This window comes from Melopsittacus undulatus, chromosome 21 (genome assembly GCF_012275295.1).
Source record: "Melopsittacus undulatus isolate bMelUnd1 chromosome 21, bMelUnd1.mat.Z, whole genome shotgun sequence".
Taxonomy (NCBI): domain Eukaryota; kingdom Metazoa; phylum Chordata; class Aves; order Psittaciformes; family Psittaculidae; genus Melopsittacus; species Melopsittacus undulatus.
In genome coordinates this window covers 47501-72682 of record NC_047547.1, presented here as the reverse complement: position 1 = coordinate 72682, position 25182 = coordinate 47501, and the positions used below count along the sequence as shown (strand labels likewise).

The following is a 25182-nucleotide window of genomic DNA, read 5'->3' as shown; positions in this document are numbered from 1 at the left end:
GGGGTATATGGGGGGCACATGGGGGGTATATGGGGGGTATATGGGGGGTACATGGGGGTACATGGGGGTACATGGGGGTACATGGGGGTACATGGGGGTACATGGGGGGCACATGGGGGGTATATGGGGGGTACATGGGGGTACATGGGGGTACATGGGGGGCACATGGGGGGTATATGGGGGGTACATGGGGGTACATGGGGGTACATGGGGGTACATGGGGGTACATGGGGGTACATGGGGGGCACATGGGGGGTATATGGGGGGTATATGGGGGGTATATGGGGGGTACATGGGGGTACATGGGGGTACATGGGGGGTACATGGGGGTACATGGGGGTACATGGGGGTACATGGGGGGTACATGGGGGTACATGGGGGTACATGGGGGTACATGGGGGTACATGGGGGGTACATGGGGGTACATGGGGGTACATGGGGGTACATGGGGGTACATGGGGGAACATGGGGGTACATGGGGGTACATGGGGGTACATGGGGGTATATGGGGGGTATATAGGGGGTACATGGGGGTACATGGGGGTACATGGGGGTACATGGGGGGCACATGGGGGTACATGGGGGTACATGGGGGGCACATGGGGGTACATGGGGGTACATGGGGGGTACATGGGGGGTACATGGGGGCACATGGGGGGTACATGGGGGTACATGGGGGTACATGGGGGTACATGGGGGTACATGGGGGCACATGGGGGCACATGGGGGTACATGGGGGTACATGGGGGGCACATGGGGGCACATGGGGGTATATGGGGGTACATGGGGGTACATGGGGGTATATGGGGGGTACATGGGGGCACATGGGGGTATATGGGGGGTACATGGGGGGGTCCCCAATAGGACACGAATGTGCCTCAGTGCATGAGTCAGAACCAATGGGTTCCTATGGGGGGGGGGAGGAACTGGCCCCTGCCCCTGCCCCTCCCCCCCCCGCAATGAATCAGCACTTTGGGGTCCCCCCCCCGGACACCTTAAGAGGATCCACCTTAAAACGGGGGGGGGGGAAGGGAGGGACCAACCCAACCCCCCCATTACCGGTACTGGGACTGCAGTGGAGACATCGGAGAGGAACCAGCATCTATAGGTACCATCCTGCATCCCTGGTACCATCCTGCATCCATAGGTACCATCCTGCATCCCTGGTACCATCCTGCATCCTTAGGTACCATCCTGCATCCTTAGGTACCATCCTGCATCCCTGGTACCATCCTGCATCCTTAGGTACCATCCTGCATCCTTAGGTACCATCCTGCATCCCTGGTACCATCCTGTATCCTTAGGTACCATCCTGCATCCCTGGTACCATCCTGCATCCTTAGGTACCATCCTGCATCCTTAGGTACCATCCTGCATCCCTGGTACCATCCTGTATCCTTAGGTACCATCCTGCATCCCTGGTACCATCCTGCATCCCTGGTACCATCCTGTATCCTTAGGTACCATCCTGCATCCTTAGGTACCATCCTGCATCCTTAGGTACCATCCTGCATCCTTAGGTACCATCCTGCATCCTTAGGTACCATCCTGCACCCCTGGTACCATCCTGTATCCTTAGGTACCATCCTGCATCCCTGGTACCATCCTGCATCCCTGGTACCATCCTGCATCCTTAGGTACCATCCTGCATCCTTAGGTACCATCCTGCATCCTTAGGTACCATCCTGCATCCTTAGGTACCATCCTGCATCCTTAGGTACCATCCTGCATCCCTGGTACCATCCTGCATCCTTAGGTACCATCCTGCATCCTTAGGTACCATCCTGTATCCCTGGTACCATCCTGCATCCCTGGTACCATCCTGCATCCCTGGTACCATCCTGCATCCTTAGGTACCATCCTGCATCCTTAGGTACCATCCTGCATCCTTAGGTACCATCCTGCATCCCTGGTACCATCCTGCATCCTTAGGTACCATCCTGCATCCCTGGTACCATCCTGCACCCCTGGTACCATCCTGCATCCTTAGGTACCATCCTGCATCCCTGGTACCATCCTGCATCCTTAGGTACCATCCTGCATCCCTGGTACCATCCTGTATCCTTAGGTACCATCCTGCATCCTTAGGTACCATCCTGTATCCTTAGGTACCATCCTGCATCCCTCGGTACCACTCAGCATCCCTTACATCATCCTCTATCCCCAGGTACCATCCAGCACCTCGGGCAGCTCCTGCATCCCTCAGAGCATCCTGTATCCTTGGGTACCACTTACCCCTCCCGTCGTCAGCATCACTCTAGGGCACCTATCACCCCTCGTGCCCCACATCCAGCCCCACATCCAGCCCCACATCCTGCCCCACATCCTGCCCCACATCCTGCCCCACATCCAGCCCCACATCCTGCCCCATGGCCGAGCCCAGCTCCGAGTGCAGCATCAAGGTCCTGTGCCGGTTCCGGCCCCTGAGCCCTGCAGAGATCCTGAGGGGGGATCAGTTCCTGCCCCTGTTCCAGGGCGATGACAGCGTCGTCATGGGGGTGAGTGGGGGGGACTGGGGGTACTGGGAGCACTGGGAGCACTGGGGGTACTGGGAGCACTGGGAGCACTGGGGAGCACTGGGAGCACTGGGGAGCACTGGGAGCACTGGGAGCACTGGGAGCACTGGGGGTACTGGGAGCACTGGGAGCACTGGGAGCACTGGGAGCACTGGGGGTACTGGGAGCACTGGGAGCACTGGGGAGCACTGGGAGCACTGGGGAGCACTGGGAGCACTGGGAGCACTGGGAGCACTGGGGAGCACTGGGGAGCACTGGGATGTACTGGGGGCACTGGGAGCACTGGGAGCACTGGGAGCACTGGGGAGCACTGAGAGCACTGGGATGTACTGGGGGCACTGGGAGCACTGGGGGCACTGGGGGCACTGGGAGCACTGGGAGCACTGGGATGTACTGGGGGCACTGGGAGCACTGGGGGCACTGGGAGCACTGGGAGCACTGGGAGCACTGGGAGCACTGGTGCTCCCGATGTTCCAGCGCTCCCAGTTTGCCCCAGTCTGTCCCAGTACCGGATGGGGGGGGGGGTGTTTACAATGAATGGAGACGCCCTTGGGGGGGGGGGGCACGATCGGGACCCATAGAGCATCACGTGATTGGGGGGGGGGGGGGGGGGGGGGGGGGGCAGCGTTTCAGCACCGGGGGATGGACAGCGCCCGGATGGCAATGGGGTCTATGGGGTCTATGGGGTCTATGGGGTCTATGGGGTCTATGGGGTCTATGGGGGCTATGGGACTATGGGGTCTATGGGGTCTATGGGGTCTATGGGGGCTATGGGGTCTATGGGGTCTATGGGGTCTATGGGGGCTATGGGGCTATGGGGGCTATGGGGTCTATGGGGGCTATGGGGGTCTATGGGGTCTATGGGGTCTATGGGGGTCTATGGGGTCTATGGGGTCTATGGGGTCTATGGGGTCTATGGGGTCTATGGGGGCTATGGGGTCTATGGGGCTATGGGGTCTATGGGGTCTATGGGGTATATGGGGGCTATGGGGTCTATGGGGGCTATGGGGTCTATGGGGGCTATGGGGTCTATGGGGCTATGGGGTCTATGGGGTCTATGGGGTATATGGGGGCTATGGGGTCTATGGGGGCTATGGGGTCTATGGGGTCTATGGGGCTATGGGGGCTATGGGGCTATGGGGTCTATGGGGCTATGGGGCTATGGGGCTATGGGGTCTATGGGGGCTATGGGGGCTATGGGGTCTATGGGGGCTATGGGTTGTATGGGGGCTATGGGGTCTATGGGGTCTATGGGGTCTATGGGGGCTATGGGGTCTATGGGGTCTATGGGGCTATGGGGGCTATGGGGTCTATGGGGGCTATGGGGGCTATGGGGCTATGGGGTCTATGGGGTCTATGGGGGCTATGGGAGCTATGGGGTCTATGGGGTCTATGAGGGCTATGGGGGCTATGGGGGCTATGGGTCTATGGGGCTATGGGGTCTATGGGGGCTATGGGTCTATGGGGGCTATGGGGTCTATGGGGTCTACGGGGTCTATGGGGGCTATGGGGGCTATGGGGTCTATGGGGCTATGGGGTCTATGGGGGCTATGGGGCTATGGGGTCTATGGGGTCTATGGGGGCTATGGGGCACCACGTGACCCCCATCCCCCCCCAGGGTAAGACCTATGTCTTCGATCGCGTCTTCCCCCCGAACACGACCCAGGAGCAGGTTTACTGCGCATGCGCAATGCAGATCGTCAAGGGTGAGGGGGCGGGGCCGGAACCTGACCCATAGCGGGGGGAGGGGCCACAACCCTGCCCCATAGCGGGGGGGGTCTGGGGGGGCCTGACCTCTGACCCATAGCACCCCCCTCCCCTCCCCCCCCCAGATGTGCTGTCCGGGTACAATGGAACCATCTTCGCCTATGGGCAAACGTCCTCGGGCAAGACCCACACCATGGAGGTGAGGGGGGGGCGATGGGGGGGGGTACTGGGAGCACTGGGGGTACTGGGAGTGCAGTGGGTGCAGTGGATGCAGTGGGTGCAGTGGGTGCAGTGGATGCAGTGGATGCAGTGGGTGCAGTGGGTGCAGTGGGTGCAGTGCAGTGGGTGCAGTGCAGTGGGTGCAGTGGGTGCAGTGGGTGCAGTGCAGTGGGTGCAGTGGGTGCAGCGGGTGCAGTGGGTGCAGTGGGTACAGTGGGTGCAGTGGGTGCAGTGAGTGCAGTGGGTGCAGTGGGTGCAGTGAGTGCAGTGGGTGCAGTGAGTGCAGTGGGTGCAGTGGGTGCAGTGGGTGCAGTGGGTGCAGTGGGTGCAGTGCAGTGGGTGCAGTGAGTGCAGTGGGTGCAGTGGGTGCAGTGGGTGCAGTGGATGCAGTGCAGTGGGTGCAGTGGGTGCAGTGGGTGCAGTGGGTGCAGTAGGTGCAGTGGGTGCAGTGGATGCAGTGAGTGCAGTGGATGCAGTGAGTGCAGTGGGTGCAGTGGGTGCAGTGGGTGCAGTGAGTGCAGTGAGTGCAGTGGATGCAGTGGGTGCACTGGGTGCAGTGGGTGCAGTGCAGTGGGTGCAGTGGGTGCAGTGAGTGCAGTGGATGCAGTGGGTGCAGTGCAGTGGGTGCAGTGGGTGCAGTGGGTGCAGTGGGTACAGTGGGTGCAGTGGGTGCAGTGAGTGCAGTGGGTGCAGTGAGTGCAGTGGGTGCAGTGGGTGCAGTGCAGTGGGTGCAGTGGGTGCAGTGGGTGCAGTGCAGTGGGTGCAGTGGGTGCAGTGGGTGCAGTGGATGCAGTGGGTGCAGTGGATGCAGTGAGTGCAGTGGGTGCAGTGAGTGCAGTGGATGCAGTGGGTGCAGTGGATGCAGTGGATGCAGTGGGTGCAGTGGATGCAGTGGGTGCAGTGGGTGCAGTGGGTGCAGTGGGTGCAGTGGATGCAGTGGGTGCAGTGGATGCAGTGGGTGCAGTGGGTGCAGTGAGTGCAGTGGGTGCAGTGAGTGCAGTGGGTGCAGTGGGTGCAGTGCAGTGGGTGCAGTGGGTGCAGTGGGTGCAGTGCAGTGGGTGCAGTGGATGCAGTGGATGCAGTGGGTGCAGTGGATGCAGTGGGTGCAGTGAGTGCAGTGAGTGCAGTGGATGCAGTGGGTGCACTGGGTGCAGTGGGTGCACTGGGCAGCACCCATTGGGTCCCTGTGTGTGCAGGGGAAGCTCCATGACCCTCAGGGCATGGGAATCATCCCTCGCATTGCCAGAGACATCTTCAACCACATCTATGCCATGGAGGAGAACCTGGAGTTCCACATCAAGGTGGGTACTGGGAGCACTGGGAGCACTGGGATGCACTGGGATGCACTGGGAGCACTGGGAGTACTGGGAGGGCACTGGGGGCACTGGGAGCACTGGGAGCACTGGGGGCACTGGGATGCACTGGGATGTACTGGGAGCACTGGGGGCACTGGGAAGCACTGGGAGCACTGGGAGCACTGGGAGCACTGGGAGCACTGGGAGCACTGGGAGCACTGGGGGCACTGGGAAGCACTGGGAGCACTGGGAGCACTGGGAGCACTGGGAGCACTGGGAGCACTGGGAGTACTGGGAGCACTGGGAGCACTGGGGAGCACTGGGAGCAATGGGAGCACTGGGAGCACTGGGGAGCACTGGGAGCACTGGGAGCACTGGGGGCACTGGGGAGCACTGGGAGCACTGGGGAGCACTGGGAGCACTGGGATACACTGTGAGCACTGGGAGCACTGGGAGCACTGGGAGCACTGGGGAGCACTGGGATACACTGGGAGCACTGGGATGTACTGGGAGCACTGGGAGCACTGGGAGCACTGGGAGCACTGGGGGCACTGGGATGTACTGGGGGCACTGGGAGCACTTGGAGCACTGGGGAGCACTGGGGAGCACTGGGAGCACTGGGAGCACTGGGGAGCACTGGGAGCAATGGGAGCACTGGGAGCACTGGGGAGCACTGGGAGCACTGGGAGCACTGGGGGCACTGGGATGCACTGGGATGCACTGGGAGCACTGGGAGCACTGGGAGCACTGGGAGCACTGGGAGCACTGGGGAGCACTGGGAGCAATGGGAGCACTGGGAGCACTGGGGAGCACTGGGAGCACTGGGAGCACTGGGGGCACTGGGATGCACTGGGATGCACTGGGAGCACTGGGAGCACTGGGGAGCACTGGGGAGCACTGGGAGCACTGGGAGCACTGGGAGCACTGGGGGCACTGGGATCTCGGCCCCTCCCCCCTCCTGACCCCCCCTCCCCCTCCCCTCAGGTTTCTTACTTTGAGATTTACCTGGATAAGATCCGAGACCTGCTGGACAGTGAGTGGGGGAGGGGCGGGGGGGGGGGGGGGGGGGAGTGTGGGGGAGGGGTAAGAGGGTGTGGGGGGGGGAGGGGGGGAGGGTTGTGGGGTACGTGGGGGAGGGGCGAGGTGTGAGTGGGGAAGGGCGGGAGGGGCTTGGGGGTGTGGGGGGGTGAGTGGGGGAGGGGAGGGAGGGGAGGACGGGGGTTGGGGGGGGGTGGGGGAGGGGCGGGGATGTGGTGTAAGTGGGGGAGGGGTGGGGTTTGTGGGGGAGGGGCGGTCGGGGGGGTGTGGGGGGGGGGGGGAGGGGCGAGGGGGTAAGTGGGGGAGGGGCAGGGTGAGAGGTGAGTGGGGGAGGGCCGGGGGGGTTAATGGGCGGTTTGGGGGTTTGTGGGGTAGGGGCGGTAGGTGGGGTGGAGGAGGGGGGTTAGAGGGGGAGGAGAGGTGGGGGTGGGGTGAGTGGGGGAAGGGGGGGGAGAGGAGAAGAGGAGGGATGGGGTTTGGGGGGAGGGGAAGGGGTTAGGGTGAGAGGGGGAAGGGCGGGGGGGGGAGGGGGGGGGAGGGGCGGTAGGTGGGGAGGGGGTGGGGCTGGGGTGAGTGGGGGATGGGTGTGGGGGGGGGAGGGGGCGACCGGCGGCGTGTGGGGTGGGGGAGGGGCGGGGGGTGAGAGGGGGAGGGGAGCGGGAGGACGTGGGGGAGGGGTGTGGGGGAGGGGCGGAGGGAGTGGGGGGGGGAGTGGTGGAGGGGGTGAATGGGGGAGGGGGGGGAGGCTGGGTGGGGGAGGGGCGTGGGTTGAGTGGGGGAGGGGCATGGGGGGGCACCGGAGCCCCCTGTGGGTCACTGCCCCACATCCCCCCCCAGTGTCCAAGACCAACCTGTCAGTGCACGAGGACAAGAACCGAGTTCCCTATGTCAAAGTGAGGAGCAGACATGGGGGGGGGGAGAGAGGTGACCCCCATATGTGGGGCTGGGACCCACATCCCCCCCCCCCATTGACCCCCATTGACCCACATAGGGCTGCACTGAGCGATTCGTGTCCAGCCCCGAAGAGATGATGGATGTGATTGATGAGGGGAAATCCAATCGACATGTGGCTGTTACCAGTGAGCACTGGGGGGGGCACTGGGAGCACTGGGAGCACTGGGAGCAGTGGGTGCAGTGGATGCAGTGGGTGCAGTGGATGCAGTGGGTGCAGTGAGTGCAGTGGGTGCAGTGGGTGCAGTGGGTGCAGTGGGTGCAGTGAGTGCAGTGGGTGCAGTGGGTGCAGTGGGTGCAGTGAGTGCAGTGGGTGCAGTGCGTGCAGTGAGTGCAGTGAGTGCAGTGAGTGCAGTGGGTGCAGTGAGTGCAGTGGGTGCAGTGGGTGCAGTGAGTGCAGTGGGTGCAGTGGGTGCAGTGGGTGCAGTGAGTGCAGTGGGTGCAGTGGATGCAGTGGGTGCAGTGGGTGCAGTGGGTGCAGTGAGTGCAGTGGGTGCAGTGGGTGCAGTGGGTGCAGTGGATGCAGTGGGTGCAGTGGGTGCAGTGGGTGCAGTGAGTGCAGTGGGTGCAGTGGGTGCAGTGAGTGCAGTGGGTGCAGTGGGTGCAGTGGGTGCAGTGCAGTGGGTGCAGTGGGTGCAGTGGGTGCAGTGGGTGCAGTGAGTGCAGTGGGTGCAGTGGGTGCAGTGAGTGCAGTGGGTACAGTGGGTGCAGTGGGTGCAGTGGGTGCAGTGGGTGCAGTGAGTGCAGTGGGTGCAGTGGGTGCAGTGAGTGCAGTGGGTGCAGTGGGTGCAGTGTGTGCAGTGGGTGCAGTGGGTGCAGTGAGTGCAGTGGGTGCAGTGAGTGCAGTGAGTGCAGTGTGTGCAGTGTGTGCAGTGGGTGCAGTGAGTGCAGTGTGTGCAGTGTGTGCAGTGGGTGCAGTGCAGTGGGTGCAGTGGGTGCAGTGGGTGCAGTGGATGCAGTGGATGCAGTGGATGCAGTGGATGCAGTGGATGCAGTGGGTGCAGTGCAGTGGGTGCAGTGGGTGCAGTGGGTGCAGTGGATGCAGTGGGTGCAGTGCAGTGGGTGCAGTGGATGCAGTGGATGCAGTGGGTGCAGTGCAGTGGGTGCAGTGGATGCAGTGGGTGCAGTGGGTGCAGTGCAGTGGGTGCAGTGGGTGCAGTGGGTGCAGTGCAGTGAGTGCAGTGAGTGCAGTTGGTGCAGTGGGTGCAGTGGGTGCAGTGGGTGCAGTGGGTGCAGTGCAGTGAGTGCAGTGGGTGCAGTGGGTGCAGTGCAGTGAGTGCAGTGAGTGCAGTGGGTGCAGTGGGTGCAGTGGGTGCAGTGGGTGCAGTGGGTGCAGTGCAGTGGGTGCAGTGGGTGCAGTGGGTGCAGTGGGTGCAGTGCAGTGGGTGCAGTGGGTGCAGTGGGTGCAGTGGGTGCAGTGGGTGCAGTGGGTGCAGTGGGTGCAGTGGGTGCAGTGCAGTGGGTGCAGTGGGTGCAGTGAGTGCAGTGGGTGCAGTGGGTGCAGTGAGTGCAGTGGGTGCAGTGGATGCAGTGGGTGCAGTGCAGTTACCTGCAGTGCTCTCGCCCCTCCCCCGCAGACATGAACGATCACAGCTCTCGCAGTCACAGCATCTTCCTCATCCACATCAAACAGGAGAATGTTGACACTGAGCAGAAGCTGAGCGGGAAACTCTACCTGGTGGATCTGGCCGGGAGTGAGAAGGTGCTTGGGGGGCAGATGTGGGGCAGATATGGGTCTGAAGGGGGCAGGTGTGTGTCTCAAGGGGCAGGTGTGGGGCAGATGTGGTGCATGTGTGGGGCAGATGTGGGGCTGGGGGGGCATATGTGGGGCACACGTGGGACAGATGTGGGGCTGAGGGTGCAGATGTGGGGCATATGTGGGGCGGGGTGGCAGATATGGGGCAGATATGAGGCAGATGTGGGGCTCGTGTGGGTCGGGGGGGCAGATGTGGGGTAGGTGTGGGTCAGGTGTGAAGCAGACGTGGGGCTGGGGGTGCAGGTGTGGGGCTGGGGGGGGTATGTGTGGGGCTGCCCCATAGCTGTCCCTGCCCCATAGGTCAGCAAGACAGGGGCCGAGGGAGCAGTTCTGGATGAGGCCAAGAACATCAATAAGTCTCTATCAGCTCTGGGGAATGTGATATCTGCACTGGCAGAGGGAACGGTGAGACCCATAACCAGCCCCATAACCTGCCCCATACCCAGCCCCATAACCAGCCCCATAACCTGCCCCATAACCATCCCCATAACCAGCCCCATAACCAGCCCCATAACCTGCCCCATAACCAGCCCCATAACCAGCCCCATAACCTGCCCCATACCCAGCCCCATAACCAGCCCCATAACCAGCCCCATAACCTGCCCCACTCCTGCCCCATAACCTGCCCCATGACCTGCCCCATAACCAGCCCCATAACCTGCCCCATAACCATCCCCATAACCAGCCCCATAACCAGCCCCATAACCTGCCCCATAACCAGCCCCATAACCAGCCCCATAACCTGCCCCATAACCAGCCCCATAACCAGCCCCATAACCTGCCCCATAACCTCCTGCCCCATAACCAGCCCCATAACCAGCCCCATAACCTGCCCCACTCCTGCCCCATAACCTGCCCCATGACCTGCCCCATAACCAGCCCCATAACCTGCCCCATAACCATCCCCATAACCAGCCCCATAACCAGCCCCATAACCTGCCCCATAACCAGCCCCATAACCAGCCCCATAACCTGCCCCATAACCATCCCCATAACCAGCCCCATAACCTGCCCCATAACCTCCTGCCCCATAACCAGCCCCATAACCTGCCCCATAACCAGCCCCATAACCAGCCCCATAACCAGCCCCATAACCAGCCCCATAACCAGCCCCATAACCAGCCCCATAACCAGCCCCATAACCAGCCCCATATCCTGCCCCACAGAAGGTCTATGTTCCCTACCGCGACAGCCGCATGACCAGGATCCTGCAGGACTCTCTGGGCGGTAACTGTAGGACCACGATGATCATTTGTTGTTCACCCTCCAGCTACAATGAACCCGAGACCAGATCCACGCTCCTGTTCGGACAGAGGTGGGGGGAGGTGTGGGGCAGAGCTGTACTTGTGGGGCAGAGCGGGTGCTATGGGGCACAGGGATGTGTGGGGCAGGACCTCAGTTATGGAGCACAGGATGTGATGTGTGGGTCACACATGTGGGTCAGGACCTCAGTTATGGGGTACAGGGATGTGTGGGTCTCACATGTGGGGCACAGGGATGTGTGGGGCACAGCTGTACTTGTGGGGCACAGCGGCTGCTATGGGGCACAGGGATGTGTGGGTCCCACATGTGGGTCAGGGTCTCAGTTATAGGTCTCACGATGTGTGGGTCTCAGTTATGGGTCAGGGTCTCAGTTACGGGTCCCAGGACATGTGGGTCCCACTTCCGCTCCCATAGGGCCAAGCGCGTCCGGAACTCGGCCTCAGTGAACGTGGAGCTCACAGCTGACCAATGGAAACGGAAGTTCCTGCGGGAGAGAGACAGGAACGAGGCTCTGAGGGCGGAGCTAGAGCGGATGGGGGCGGAGCTGAGGAGGCTGAGAGGTGGGGGAGGGGCGAGGAGGGAGGGGCTATGGGGGAGGGGCCATGGGGGGGGGAGGGGGATGGGGGGAGGGGCTATGGGGGAGTGGGGGGGGCATGGGGGGAGGGGGGATGGGGGAGGGGCTATGGGGGGAGGGGGTGGGGGAGGGGGGATGGGGGGGGCTATGGGGGGAGGGGGGGTGGGGGGAGGGGCTATGGGGGGAGAGGGCATGGGGGACTGGGGAGGGATGGGGGAGGGGGTATGGGGGAGGGGGGGGGGAGTGTAGAGTGGGGGAGGGGGGATGGGGGGAGGGGCGATGGGGGAGGGGCAATGCGGGAGGGGGGATGGGGGCAGGGGGTATGGGGGGAGGGGCTAAGGGGGGAGGGGCTATGGGGGAGGGGGGTTGGGGGAGGGGCTATGGGGCAGACCCTAATGTGTGGGGGGGATACCCCATTGTCCATGAGGGGGGGACCCCAATGTGGGCTGGGCTATGGGGGCTATGGGACCACAATGTGTGGGGGGACCCCAATGTGTGGGGCAGACCCCTCTGATCTGACCCCCCCCCCACAGGAGAGGCTGAACCGGAGCCGGAGCCGCTCAGTGGGGCTGAGGCCGCAGTGGGGCAGAGCCCAACCCCCGACCCCTGCCCCATAGATCCCTGCCCCATAGATCCCTGCCCCATAGATCCCTGCCCCATAGACACCAATGGCTCCATCGTCATCCACATCTCGGACGAGGAGAGGCACAAATATGAGGAGCAGATTCGGAGGCTCTATAAGCAGCTGGATGACAAGGTGGGGACTGGGACCCACAGCGGCCCCATAGGGAACCCATAGCGAACCCATAGCAGCCCCGTGCCCCATAGCATCCCCCATAGGGTCACTGTGCCCCATAGCACCCCCAGAAGGAGCTCTGTGCCCCATAGCTGCCCCATAGGTGCCCCGTGCCCCATAACGGCCCCATAGGGTCACTGTGCCCCATAGCACCCACTGTGCCCCATAGCACCCCCTATAGGGTCACTGTGCCCCGTAGCACCCCCCATAGGGTCACTGTGCCCCATAGCACACCCCATAGGGTCACTGTGCCCCATAGCACCCCCATAGGGTCACTGTGCCCCATAGCACCCACTGTGCCCCATAGCACCCCTCATAGGGTCACTGTGCCCCATAGCACCCCTCATAGGGTCACTGTGCCCCATAGCACCCCCCATAGGAGCCCTGTACCCCATAGCAGCCCCCATAGGAGCCCTGTACCCCATAGCAGCCCCCATAGGGGCACCATGCCCCATAGCACCCATAGGGTCACTGTGCCCCATAGCACCCCCTATAGGGTCACTGTGCCCCATAGCACCCCCATAGGGTCACTGTGCCCCATAGCATCCCCCATAGGAGCCCTGTGCCCCATAGCAGCCCCATAGGGGCCCCGTGCCCCATAACGGCCCCATAGGGTCACTGTGCCCCATAGCACCCCCATAGGTTCACTGTGCCCCATAGCACCCCCCATAGGGGCTCTGTGCCCCATAGCACCCCCCATAGGGTCACTGTGACCCATAGCAGCCCCTATAGGGTCACTGTGCCCCATAGCACCGCATGTTCTCCCCATAGGACGAGGAGATCAATCAGCAGAGTCAGGTGATGGAGAAGCTCAAGCAGCAGATGATGGAGCAGGAGGAGGTTTGTGACCCACAAGTGTGACCCATAGAACCCCATTGGGACCCACTGAGACCCACACCCCATGTCCAGACCCTATGGGACACATTGAAATCCTCTGGGACCCCCACATGTGTCACTTGCCCCCCCCCCCACCCCCAATCCCCCCCCCATGACCCCCAACCATGACCCCAATGGGACTCCTTGAACCCCATTGGGACCCCATTGAACCCACTTGGGACCCATTGAACCTCATTGGAACCCCATTGAACCCCATTGGGACCCCATTGAACCCCATTGGGACCCCCAACCATGACCCCCCCGATAACCATGACCCCCAACCATGACCGCAACCATGACCCCCAACCATGACCCCAATGGGACCCCATTGAACCCCATTGGGACCTATTGAACCCCATTGGGACCCCCTTGAACCCCATTGGGACCTATTGAACCCCATTGGGAACCATTGAACACCATTGGGACCCCTTGAACCCCATTGGGACCCATTGAACCCCATTGGGACCCATTGAGCCCCATTGGGACCCCCTTGAACCCCATTGGGACCCATTGAACCCCATTGGGACCCCCTTGAACCCCATTGGGGCCCATTGAACCCCATTAGGACCCATTGAACCCCATTGGGACCCATTGAGCCCCATTGGGACCCCCTTGAACCCCATTGGGGCCCATTGAACCCATTGGGACCCATTGAACCCATTGAGACCCCCTTGAACCCCATTGGGACCCATTGAAACCCGTTGGGACCCATTGAACCCCATTGGGACCCCATTGAACCCCATTGGGACCCCCTTGAAGCCCATTGGGACCCCCTTGAACCCCATTGGGGCCCATTGAACCCCATTGGGACCCATTGAACCCCTCTGGGACCCATTGAACCCCACTGGTACCCCCTTGAACCCCATTGGGGCCCATTGAACCCCATTGGGACCCATTGAACCCCTCTGGGACCCATTGAACCCCACTGGTACCCCCTTGAACCCCATTGGGGACCCATTGAACCCCATTGGGACCCCATTGAACCCCATTGGGGCCCATTGAACCCCATTGGGACCCATTGAACCCCATTGGGACCACATTGAACCCCATTGCGACCCATTGAACACCATTGGGGCCCATTGAACCCCACTGGTACCCCATTGAACCCCATTGGGACCCCATTGAACCCCATTGCGACCCATTGAACACCATTGGGGCCCATTGAACCCCACTGGTACCCCATTGAACCCCATTGGACCCCATTGAACCCCATTGGGACCCATTGAACCCCATTGGGACCCCATTGAACCCCTCTGAGACCCCTTGAACCCCATTGGGACCCTTTGAACCCCATTGGGACCCATTGAACCCCATTGGGACCCATTGAACCCCATTGGGGCCCATTGACCCCATACAGGTGTTGGTGTCGCTGCGCTCAGAACACTGTGCGTCGAGGTCAGAGGTCGCGGAGGTGTTGTCAGCACTGGAGGAGTTGGCTCGAGGCTACGACCGGAAAGCTCAGGAGGCCGAAGACTGTTCGAGGCACAACCGGAGGCTGAGCGAGGAGCTGGCGCGGAGCGAGGTGGGGACTGGGGGGGACTGGGGGGGACTGGGGGGGTAATGGTGACAGTGGTAATGGTGACAGTGGTAATGGTGACAGTGGTAATGGTGACGGTGGTAATGGTGACGGTGGTACTGGTGACAGTGGTAATGGTGACGGTGGTACTGGTGACAGTGGTACCGGTGACAGTGGTACTGGTGACAGTGGTAATGGTGACAGTGGTACCGGTGACAGTGGTAATGGTGACAGTGGAAATGGTGACAGTGGTACCGGTGACAGTGGTAATGGTGACAGTGGTACTGGTGACAGTGGTAATGGTGACAGTGGTAATGGTGACAGTGGTACCAGTGACAGTGGTACCGGTGACAGTGGTACTGGTGACAGTGGTAATGCTGACAGTGGTACCGGTGACAGTGGTACCGGTGACAGTGGTAATGGTGACAGTGGTAATGCTGACAGTGGTACCGGTGACAGTGGTACCGGTGACAGTGGTAATGGTGACAGTGGTAATGGTGACAGTGGTAATGGTGACAGTGGTAATGCTGACAGTGGTAATGCTGACAGTGGTAATGGTGACAGTGGTAATGGTGACAGTGGTACCGGTGACAGTGGTACCGGTGACAGTGGTAATGGTGACAGTGGTAATGGTGACAGTGGTACCGGTGACAGTGGTACCGGTGACAGCAGTAACGGTGACAGTGGTAATGGTGACAGTGGTAATGGTGACAGTGGTAATGGTGACAGTGGTAATGGTGACAGTGGTACTGGTGACAGTGGTAATGGTGACAGCGGTAATGGTGACAGCAGTAACGGTGACAGTGGTAATGGTGACAGTGGTAATGGTGACAGTGGTAATGGTGACAGTGGTACCGGTGACAGCGGTAATGGTGACAGTGCTACCGGTGACAGTGGTACCGGTGACAGTGGTAATGGTGACAGTGGTACTGGTGACGGTGGTACCGGTGACAGTGGTAATGGTGACAGTGGTACCAGTGACAGTGGTACTGGTGACGGTGGTACCGGTGACAGTGGTAATGGTGACAGTGGTAATGGTGACAGTGGTACCGGTGACAGTGGTACTGGTGATGGCGGTAATGGTGACAGTGGTAATGGTGACAGTGGTAACGGTGACAGTGGTACTGGTGATGGCGGTAATGGTGACAGTGGTAATGGTGACAGCAGTAACGGTGACAGCATCATGGGGGTGACAGCACCAGGGCGCCGGTAACGGTGACAGTGTCATGACCGGGGCAGCAGTACAGTGACAGCGGTAACGGTGACAGCATCATAGGAGACAGAACCGGGGCTGCGGTACCGGTTACAGCATCATAACCGGGGTGGTGGTACCGGTTACACCATCATAACTGGGGCAGTGGTACCGGTGACAGTGGTACCGATTACAGCATCGTGGGGGCTGCCGTACCAGTTACAGCATCATAACCAGGGCGGTGGTACCAGTGACAGTGGTACCGGTTACAGCATCATAACTGAGGTGGCGGTACTGGTGACTATGGTACTGGTTACAGCATCATAACCAGGGCAGCGGTACCGGTGACAGCGTTACCGGTTACAGCATCAGAACCTGGGCGGCGGTACCGGTGACAGCATTACCGGTTACAGCGGTACCAGTTACAACATCATAACCGGTTACAGCCTCATGGGGGTGACAGAGCACCCGAATGGTGCTGTCGCTGTTGCTGTGTTTGGGGCTGGTTCGGGCTGTTTTGAGGGTGGGTTTGGGGTGGTTATGGCTGATTTGGGGTGTTTGGTGCAGTGTATCCATGTCACAGGCACTGTTGCTGTGTTTGGGGTGTTTTGGGTGTGTTTTGGGTGTGTTTTGGGCTGTTTGGTGCATTGTGTCCGTGTGCCGCGGGCGCTGTCGCTGTTGCTACAGTCGGAGCTGCAGTGGGTGCTGTTGCTGTGTTTGGGGTGTTTTGGGGTTGGTTTGGCTCTGTTTTGGTGTGTTTGGTGCATTGTGTCCATGTGTCACAGGCGCTGTCGCTACAGTCGGAGCTGCAGCGGGTGTTGTTGCTGTGTTTGGGGTGTTTGGGGGTTGTTTTGGGTGTGTTTTGGCTCTGTTTTGGGGTATTTTGGGGCTGTTTTGGCTCTGTTTCAGTGTGTTTGGTGCATTGTATCCATGTGTCACAGGAGCTGTCGCTGTCGCTACAGTCGGAGCTGCAGCGGGTGTTGGACCTCGGGGCTCAGCAGCGCTCGCGGGTGACCGAGGTCCTCAATGAGCTCCTGAGGGACCTGAGCGAGTTCAGCCTCATACTGGGCAATGGGGACATCCAACTGGTGAGAGGGGGAGAAGCACCCGTGGGGGGGGTGTGCCCATGGGGGGAGGGGCACCCATGGGGGGGGAGGGGGTGTGCCATGATGTGTTGACCAATGTCCATACCATGCTAAACCATGTCCATACCATGTTACCCCATGTCCATGCCATGTTAACCCATGTCCATGCCATGTTAACCCTTGTCCATCCCATGTTAACCCATGTCCATGCCATGTTAACCCATGTCCATCCCATGTTACCCCATGTCCATCCCATGTTACCCCATGCCCATGCCATGTTAACCCATGTCCATCCCATGTTAACCCATGTCCATGCCATGTTACCCCATATCCATCCCATGTTAACCCATGTCCATGCCATGTTACCCCATATCCATCCCATGTTAACCCATGTCCATACCATGTTACCCCATGTCCATGTCCATACCATGTTAACCCATGTCCATACCATGTTAACCCATGTCCATCCCATGTTACCCCATGCCCATGCCATGTTACCCATGTCCATGCCATGTTAACCCATGTCCATGACATGTTACCCATGTCCATGCCATGTTACCCATGTCCATGCCACGTTGACACGTGTCCATGCCATGTTGACCCATATCCATCCCATGTTACCCATGTCCATCCCATGTTACCCATGTCCATGCCATGTTACCCCATATCCATCCCATGTTAACCCATGTCCATACCATGCTAACCCCTGCCCATGCCCATGCAGCCGGTGCAGGTGACAGACACCACCGAGGACGACTGTTCCGCGGTTCGGTTGTACATCAGTAGGATCAAGTCGGAGGTGAAGTCTGTGGTGAAGAGATGCCAACAGCTGGAGAACCAACAGGCGGAAAACAGCCGGAAGCAGGAGGTGACAGCGCGTGAGCTCTGCTCCTGTCAGCTGCTGATCGCACAGGTAACGGCACAGCCAAGACACCAGGGATTGGTGTAAACATGGTTTGGTGTAACCATGGATCAGTGTAACCATGGATCAGTGTAACCATGGAACAGTGTAACCATGGATCGGTGTAACCACAATTCAGTATCACCATGATTTGGTGTCACCATGATTCAGTGTCACCGTGGTTTGGTGTAACCATGATTTGGGGTAACCATGATTCGGTGTCACTAGGATACCATGTCAACATGATTCGGTGTCACCATGATTCGGTGTAACCATGGTTCAGTGTAACCACGATTCGGTGTCACCATGATACTGTGACACCATGATTTTGTGTAACCATGGTTCAGTGTCACCACGATTCAGTGTAACCATGGTTTGGTGTAACCATTATGCAGTGTCACCATGATTCAGTGTCCCATGGTTTGGTTCCCCCATGCCCCATCACCAGTGTGTCCATGTGGTGTCCATGGGGTGTCCATGGGGTGTCCATGTGGTGTCGGGTGTCGGGTGTTGGGTGTTGCTGTGGGTCTCCCCCTGCCCCACAACCACCTCTGCCCCACAGCACGAGGCCAAGATCCGCTCTCTGACCGAGTACACTCAGACTGTGGAGCTCAAGCGCCAGGGCCTGGAGGACACCAACGATGCCATGAGCGCGGAGCTGGAGCGGCTGCGGGCGCGGGGTGAGCGCTATGGGGCGCTATGGGGCACAGGGCACTTGGAGGGCGCTATGGGGCACAGCAGCACTTGGGGGGTGCTATGGGGCACAGCAGCACTTGGGGGGCGCCCTGTGGTCACCTCTGCCCCATAGACACAGCGCAGGGGGGGCGCGGGGTGAGCGCTATGGGGCACAGGGACTTGGGGGGTGCTATGGGGCACAGGGCACTTGGGGGGCGCTATGGGGGGCACAGTGGCACTTGGGGGGCGCTATGGGGCACAGTGCACTTGGGGGTGCTATGGGGCACAGCGGCACTTGGGGGGCGCTATGGGGCACAGGGCACTTGGGGGGTGCTATGGGGCACAGCAGCACTTGGGGGGCGCTATGGGGGGCACAGTGGCACTTGGGGGGCGCTATGGGGCACAGGGCACTTGGGGGGTGCTATGGGGCACAGCGGCACTTGGGGGGCGCTATGGGGCACAGGGCACTTGGGGGGTGCTATGGGGCACAGCAGCACTTGGGGGGCGCTATGGGGCACAGGGCACTTGGGGGGTGCTATGGGGCACAGCAGCACTTGGGGGGCGCTATGGGGCACAGGGCACTTGGGGGGCGCTATGGGGCACAGCGGCACTTGGGGGGCGCTATGGGGCACAGGGCACTTGGGGGGTGCTATGGGGCACAGCGGCACTTGGGGGGCGCTATGGGGCACAGGGCACTTGGGGGGCGCTATGGGGCACAGCGCACTTGGGGGGCGCTATGGGGCACAGGGCACTTGGGGGGCACCCTATGGTCACCTCTGCCCCATAGACACAGCGCAGGGGGGGTGCGGGGTGAGCACTATGGGGCACTATGGGGCACAGGGCACTTGGGGGGCGCTATGGGGCACAGCAGCACTTGGGGGGTGCTATGGGGCACAGCGGCACTTAGGGGGCACCCTATGGTCACGTCTGCCACATAGACACAGCGCAGGGGGGGCTGTATGGGGCACAGCAGCACTTGGGGGACGCTATGGGGCACAGGGCACTTGGGGGGCGCCCCATGGTGACCTCTGCCCCACAGATGCAGCAGAGGGAGGAGCCCAAGAGCAGGATGGGAACCAGGACATGGAGGAGGTGAAGGTGAGGGGGGGATGTGGGTCCTGGTGCTGGGGGGGGCGGGGGGGGGGGGGGTCGGGGGCAGTGGTTGGGGGTGTGGGGCACAAGGGGGGGGCTGTGGGGGTCAGAGGTGCAGCATTGGGGGGGGTGTCACTGGTGTCACTGGTGTCACTGGTATCACTGGTATCATTGGTGTCACTGGTGTCACTGGTGTCACTGGTGTCACTGGTGTCACTGGTATCATTGGTGTCACTGGTGTCACTGGTGTCACTGGTGTCACTGGTGTCTCTGGTGTCACCAGTATCACTGGTGTCTCTGGTGTCTCTGGTGTCACTGGTGTCACTGGTGTCACTGGTGTCACTGGTATCATTGGTGTCACTGGTGTCACTGGTGTCACTGGTGTCACTGGTGTCTCTGGTGTCACTGGTGTCACTGGTGTCACTGGTGTCACTGGTATCATTGGTGTCACTGGTGTCACTGGTGTCACTGGTGTCTCTGGTGTCTCTGGTGTCACTGGTGTCACTGGTGTCACTGGTGTCACTGGTGTCACCGGTATCACTGGTGTCACTGGTGTCACTGGTGTCACTGGTGTCACTGGTGTCTCTGGTGTCTCTGGTGTCACTGGTGTCACTGGTATCATTGGTGTCACTGGTGTCACTGGTGTCACTGGTGTCACTGGTGTCACTGGTGTCATTGGTGTCACTGGTGTCACTGGTGTCACTGGTATCACTGGTATCATTGGTGTCACTGGTGTCACTGGTATCATTGGTGTCACTGGTGTCACTGGTGTCACTGGTGTCACTGGTATCACTGGTATCATTGGTGTCACTGGTGTCACTGGTGTCACTGGTGTCACTGGTGTCACTGGTATCATTGGTGTCACTGGTGTCACTGGTGTCACTGGTGTCTCTGGTGTCACCAGTATCACTGGTGTCTCTGGTGTCTCTGGTGTCACTGGTGTCACTGGTGTCACTGGTGTCACTGGTATCATTGGTGTCACTGGTGTCACTGGTGTCACTGGTGTCACTGGTGTCTCTGGTGTCACTGGTGTCACTGGTGTCACTGGTGTCACTGGTATCATTGGTGTCACTGGTGTCACTGGTGTCACTGGTGTCTCTGGTGTCTCTGGTGTCACTGGTGTCACTGGTGTCACTGGTGTCACTGGTGTCACCGGTATCACTGGTGTCACTGGTGTCACTGGTGTCACTGGTGTCTCTGGTGTCTCTGGTGTCACTGGTGTCACTGGTGTCACTGGTGTCACTGGTGTCACCGGTATCACTGGTGTCACCAGCATCATCAGCATCACTGCTGTCACCGCTATCAGCAGTGTCAGTGCTATCCTTGTTGTGCCTGGTGTCACTGGTATCATTGGTGTCACTGGTGTCACTGGTGTCACTGGTGTCACCAGCATCATCAGCATCACTGCTGTCACCACTATCAGCAGTGTCAGTGCTATCCCTGTTGTGCCTGGTGTCACTGGTGTCAGTGCTGTCACCGGTACCAGCGCTATCACTGGTATCATTGGTCTCCCTGTTGTCCCTGGTGTCACTGTTGTTCCTGTTGTCCCCAGTACCACCACTGTCTCTGGTATCACTGTTGTCACCAGTATCACCAGCATCACCAGTATCACCAGTATCATTGGTGTCACCAGTATCACCAGTATCACCAGTATCATTGGTGTCACCAGTATCACCAGTACCACCAGTATCACCAGTATCACCAGTCTCACCAGTATCACCAGTACCACCAGTACCACCAGTATCACCAGTATCACCAGTCTCACCAGTCTCACCAGTATCACCAGTACCACCAGTACCACCAGTATCACCAGTATCACCAGTCTCACCAGTCTCACCAGTCTCACCAGTATCACCAGTACCACCAGTACCACCAGTATCACCAGTATCACCAGTATCACCAGTATCACCAGTACCACCAGTCTCACCAGTATCACTCCTCTCCCCCCCCCTCAGGTCCATCACTCTCAGCTCTGTCGCCTCCGGGATGAGCTCAACGAGAAGCAGAAAACCATTGATGAGCTGAGGGAGTGAGTGACCCCCCCTGACCCTCCCCCCCAACCCCCCCTCCCCCCCTCCCCCCCATCCCCATCCCCCCCCACCCCTCCCCCAGTGCAATGGTACTGGGGGGGGGATGGTAGTGACCCCCCCCATCCTCTGCCCCCCCCTCCCCCCTCCCCTGCCGCTCCTCCCACCCCTCCCCCAATGCAATGGTACTGGGGGGGGGGCACATCTTGAGCACCCCCCACCCCCCCCCCCCCCAACCCCCACCCTCCCCTCCCCCCCATGCTCTGCCTCCCCCATCCCTTCCCTGGTGCAATGGGGCTGGGTGGGGGGGGGCACTTCTCGACCCTCCCCCCCCCATCCTCTGCCCCCCCAATCCCCCCCTCCCGTCCCCATCCCCTCCCCCCCTCAGCCCTTCCCTGGTGCAATGGGCCTGCAGGGATGGGGGGGGGCACCTCTCGACACCCCCCCCAACCCCCCCATCCTCTGCCCCCCCCCAAGCCCTCCCCCCTCCCCTGCCCCTCCTCCCACCCCTCCCCCAATGCAATGGTACTGGGGGGGGGATGGGTAGTGACCCCCCCCAACCCCTCCCCCCTCTCCCCTCCCCCCCCCTCCCCCCCCAGTCTGACTCAGCAGCTGCAGTTGGAGCTTCAGCAGCTCCGGATGGAGCAGGAAGAGCTTCGGGGCCGAGAGCAGAGCAGGGCCAGGAGGCTGCAGGAGCTCACGTGAGACACCCCACGTGACACACCACGTGACACCCCACGTGACACCCCCCCCCCCCCCCCCCGTGACACCACCCACCACCCCCCATTACCGAGACACCCCCCCCCCCCGGAACCCCCCCCGAGACCCCCCCCCCCGGACCCCCCCATTACTGGGACCCCCCCCACGTGACCCCCCCCCCAGTGACTCCCCCCCCGAGACCCCCACCGGACCCCCCCATTACCGGGACCCCCCCCCCACGTGACCCCCCCCCAGTGACCCCCCCATTACCGGGACCCCCCCCCCACGTGACCCCCCCCAGTGACCCCCCCCATTACCGGGACCCCCCCCCTCAACATTGGGGTCCTCTGTCAGCACCCCCATTGTTGGGGTGCCCCCCATTATGGGATGCCCCCCCCCATCCTGGGGTGCCCCCCCCCCCCCAATCTTAAGGTGCCCCCCCCTCATCTTTGGATGCCCCCCCCATCTTGGGGTGCTCCCATTGTTGGGGTGCCCCCCCCATATTGAGGTGCCCCTCCCCCATCTTTGGATGCCCCCCCATCTTGGGGTGCCCCCCCCATTGTTGGGGTTCCCCCCGCCCCATCTTGGGATGCCCCCCCCATCATGGATTGCCCCCCCTCATATTGGGGTCTCCTCCCTCATCTTTGGGTGCCCCCCCCCATATTGGGCCCCCCCCCATTGTTGGTGTTCCCCCCCCATTGTTGGGGTGCCCCCCCCATATTGGGGTCCCCCCCCAGGTTCCTCCATGAGCGCCATGAACAGTCCAAGCAGGACCTCAAAGGGCTGGAGGAGACTGTGGTAGGTTGGGGGGGTCCGGGGGGGGTCGGGGGGGGGGTTATGGGGTGGGTTTGGGGTCACTGTGACCCCCCGTTTGTACCCCCCTTTGTGCCCCCCCTTTGTGCCCCCCCCTTTGTACCCCCCTTTGTGCCCCCCCTCTTTGTACCCCCCCTTTGTAACCCCCTTTGTACCCCCCCTTGTACCCCCCCTTTGTGCCCCCCCTTTGTAACCCCCCTTTGTGCCCCCCCCTTTGTGCCCCCCCTTTGTACCCCCCTTTGTACCCCCCCTTTGTACCCCCCCTTTGTACCCCCCCTTTGTGCCCCCCCCTTTGTGCCCCCCCTTTGTACCCCCCCTTTGTGCCCCCCCTTTGTACCCCCCCCTTTGTACCCCCCCTTTGTACCCCCCTTTGTACCCCCCCTTTGTACCCCCCTTTGTACCCCCCTCTTTGTACCCCCCCTTTGTAACCCCCTTTGTACCCCCCTTTGTGCCCCCCCTTTGTACCCCCCTTTGCCCCCCCCTTTGTACCCCCCTTTGTGCCCCCCCTTTGTACCCCTCTTTGTACCCCCCCTTGTACCCCCCCTTTGTACCCCCCCTTTGCCCCCCTCTTTGTACCCCCCTTTGTGCCCCCCCCTTTGCCCCCCCCTTTGTACCCCCCCTTTGTACCCCCCTTTGTACCCCCCCTTTTGCCCCCCCTTTGTACCCCCCCTTTGTGCCCCCCCCTTTGTACCCCCCTTTGTACCCCCCCTTTTGCCCCCCCCTTTTTACCCCCCTTTGTGACCCCCCCTTTGTACCCCCCTTTGTGCCCCCCCCTTTGTACCCCCCCTTGTACCCCCCCCTTTGTACCCCCCCTTTGTACCCCCCTTTGTACCCCCCTTTGTACCCCCCCTTTGTACCCCCCCTTTGTACCCCCCTTTGTGCCCCCCCCTTTGTGACCCCCCCTTTGTACCCCCCTTTGTGCCCCCCCTTTGTACCCCCCCTTGTACCCCCCTTTGTACCCCCCCTTTGTACCCCCCTTTGTGCCCCCCCTTTGTACCCCCCTTTTTGCCCCCCCCTTTGTGCCCCCCTTTGTACCCCCTTTGTGCCCCCCCTTTGTACCCCCCCTTTGTGCCCCCCCTTTGTACCCCTTTGTGCCCCCCCCTTTGTACCCCCCATTTGTGCCCCCCCATTTACCCCCCACCCTTTTGCCCCCCCCATTTGCCCCCCCCCCCCCCCCCCCCAGGCTCGTGAACTCCAGACCCTCCACAACCTGCGCAAACTGTTCGTTCAAGACGTCACAACTCGAGTCAAGAAAGTGAGGGGGGGGAGGGGGGGGGAGGGGGGGGGAGGGGGGGTGTGGGTCAATGATGGGGGATGGGGGCAATGTGGGGGGTCAATGATGGGGGCAATGGGGGGGGGATGGGGGGGTCAAGGATGGGGGATGGGGGCAATGGGGGGGTGAGGGGGGGTCAAGGATGGGGGTCAAGGATGGTGGCAATGGGGGGGGATGAGGATGGGGGGGGTTGGGGGGGGTCCCAGTTTGAGCATTGGAGGGGATCTGGGGGGGTCTCAGATCAGCACCATGGGGGTAGCAAAGGGGTTGGGGGTATTGGTTTGGGGGTATTTCAGGTTGGGGGGTACCAGGATGGGGGTGTTTCTGGTTGGGGGGTACCAGTGTTCAGGGGGGCCCCCCCCATTGCCCCCCCAGAGCGCAGAGCTGGAGCCCGAGGACAGTGGGGTCCCAGTTTGGGGGTGTTTCAGGTTGGGGTGTACCGGGTGGGGGGGTGTTTCCGGTTGGGGGGTACCGGTGTTAAGGGGCCCCCCCATTGCCCCCCCAGAGCGCAGAGCTGGAGCCCGAGGACAGGGGGGTACCGGTTTGGGGGTGTTTCAGGTTGGGGGGGTACTGGTTTGGGGGTGTTTCCTGTTGGGGGGATCCCCATTTGGGGGTGTTTCTGGTTGGGGGGTACCGGTGTTAAGGGGACCCCCCATTGTCCCCCCAGAGCGCAGAGCTGGAGCCCGAGGACAGTGGGGTCCCGGTTTGGGGGTGTTTCGGGTTGGGGGTGTTTCCGGTTGGGGGGTACCGGTGTTAAGGGGGTGTTTCAGGTTAGGGGGTACCGGTGTTAAGGGGACCCCCCATTGCCCCCCAGAGCGCAGAGCTGGAGCCCGAGGACAGTGGGGGGTTACACTCCCAGAAGCAGAAGATTTCCTTTCTTGAGAACAACCTGGAGCAGCTTACAAAGGTTCACAAACA

General features: G+C 61.2%; 1 protein-coding gene across 1 annotated transcript in view; it reads left to right on the top strand.

Annotated features, from left to right (window-relative positions):
* Positions 1 to 2351: 2351 nt before the first annotated feature.
* Positions 2352 to 25182, top strand: part of KIF5A (kinesin family member 5A) — a 29492-nt gene continuing 6661 nt past the window's right edge. Inside the window, exons 1-23 of the mRNA XM_034071491.1 lie at positions 2352 to 2498; positions 4135 to 4222; positions 4349 to 4422; positions 5639 to 5743; positions 6722 to 6770; positions 7613 to 7668; positions 7767 to 7854; positions 9304 to 9428; positions 9783 to 9887; positions 10649 to 10797; positions 11160 to 11305; positions 11853 to 12076; positions 12887 to 12955; positions 14349 to 14513; positions 16641 to 16787; positions 17509 to 17697; positions 18248 to 18365; positions 19400 to 19458; positions 21408 to 21481; positions 22079 to 22180; positions 22916 to 22976; positions 24175 to 24246; positions 25079 to 25182. The exon at positions 25079 to 25182 is cut by the window's right edge and continues 1 nt beyond it. Of these exons, the coding sequence (XP_033927382.1) occupies positions 2370 to 2498; positions 4135 to 4222; positions 4349 to 4422; positions 5639 to 5743; positions 6722 to 6770; positions 7613 to 7668; positions 7767 to 7854; positions 9304 to 9428; positions 9783 to 9887; positions 10649 to 10797; positions 11160 to 11305; positions 11853 to 12076; positions 12887 to 12955; positions 14349 to 14513; positions 16641 to 16787; positions 17509 to 17697; positions 18248 to 18365; positions 19400 to 19458; positions 21408 to 21481; positions 22079 to 22180; positions 22916 to 22976; positions 24175 to 24246; positions 25079 to 25182 (2498 nt within the window). The 5' untranslated portion in view covers positions 2352 to 2369. The remainder of the gene's footprint in view (positions 2499 to 4134; positions 4223 to 4348; positions 4423 to 5638; positions 5744 to 6721; positions 6771 to 7612; positions 7669 to 7766; positions 7855 to 9303; positions 9429 to 9782; positions 9888 to 10648; positions 10798 to 11159; positions 11306 to 11852; positions 12077 to 12886; positions 12956 to 14348; positions 14514 to 16640; positions 16788 to 17508; positions 17698 to 18247; positions 18366 to 19399; positions 19459 to 21407; positions 21482 to 22078; positions 22181 to 22915; positions 22977 to 24174; positions 24247 to 25078) is intronic.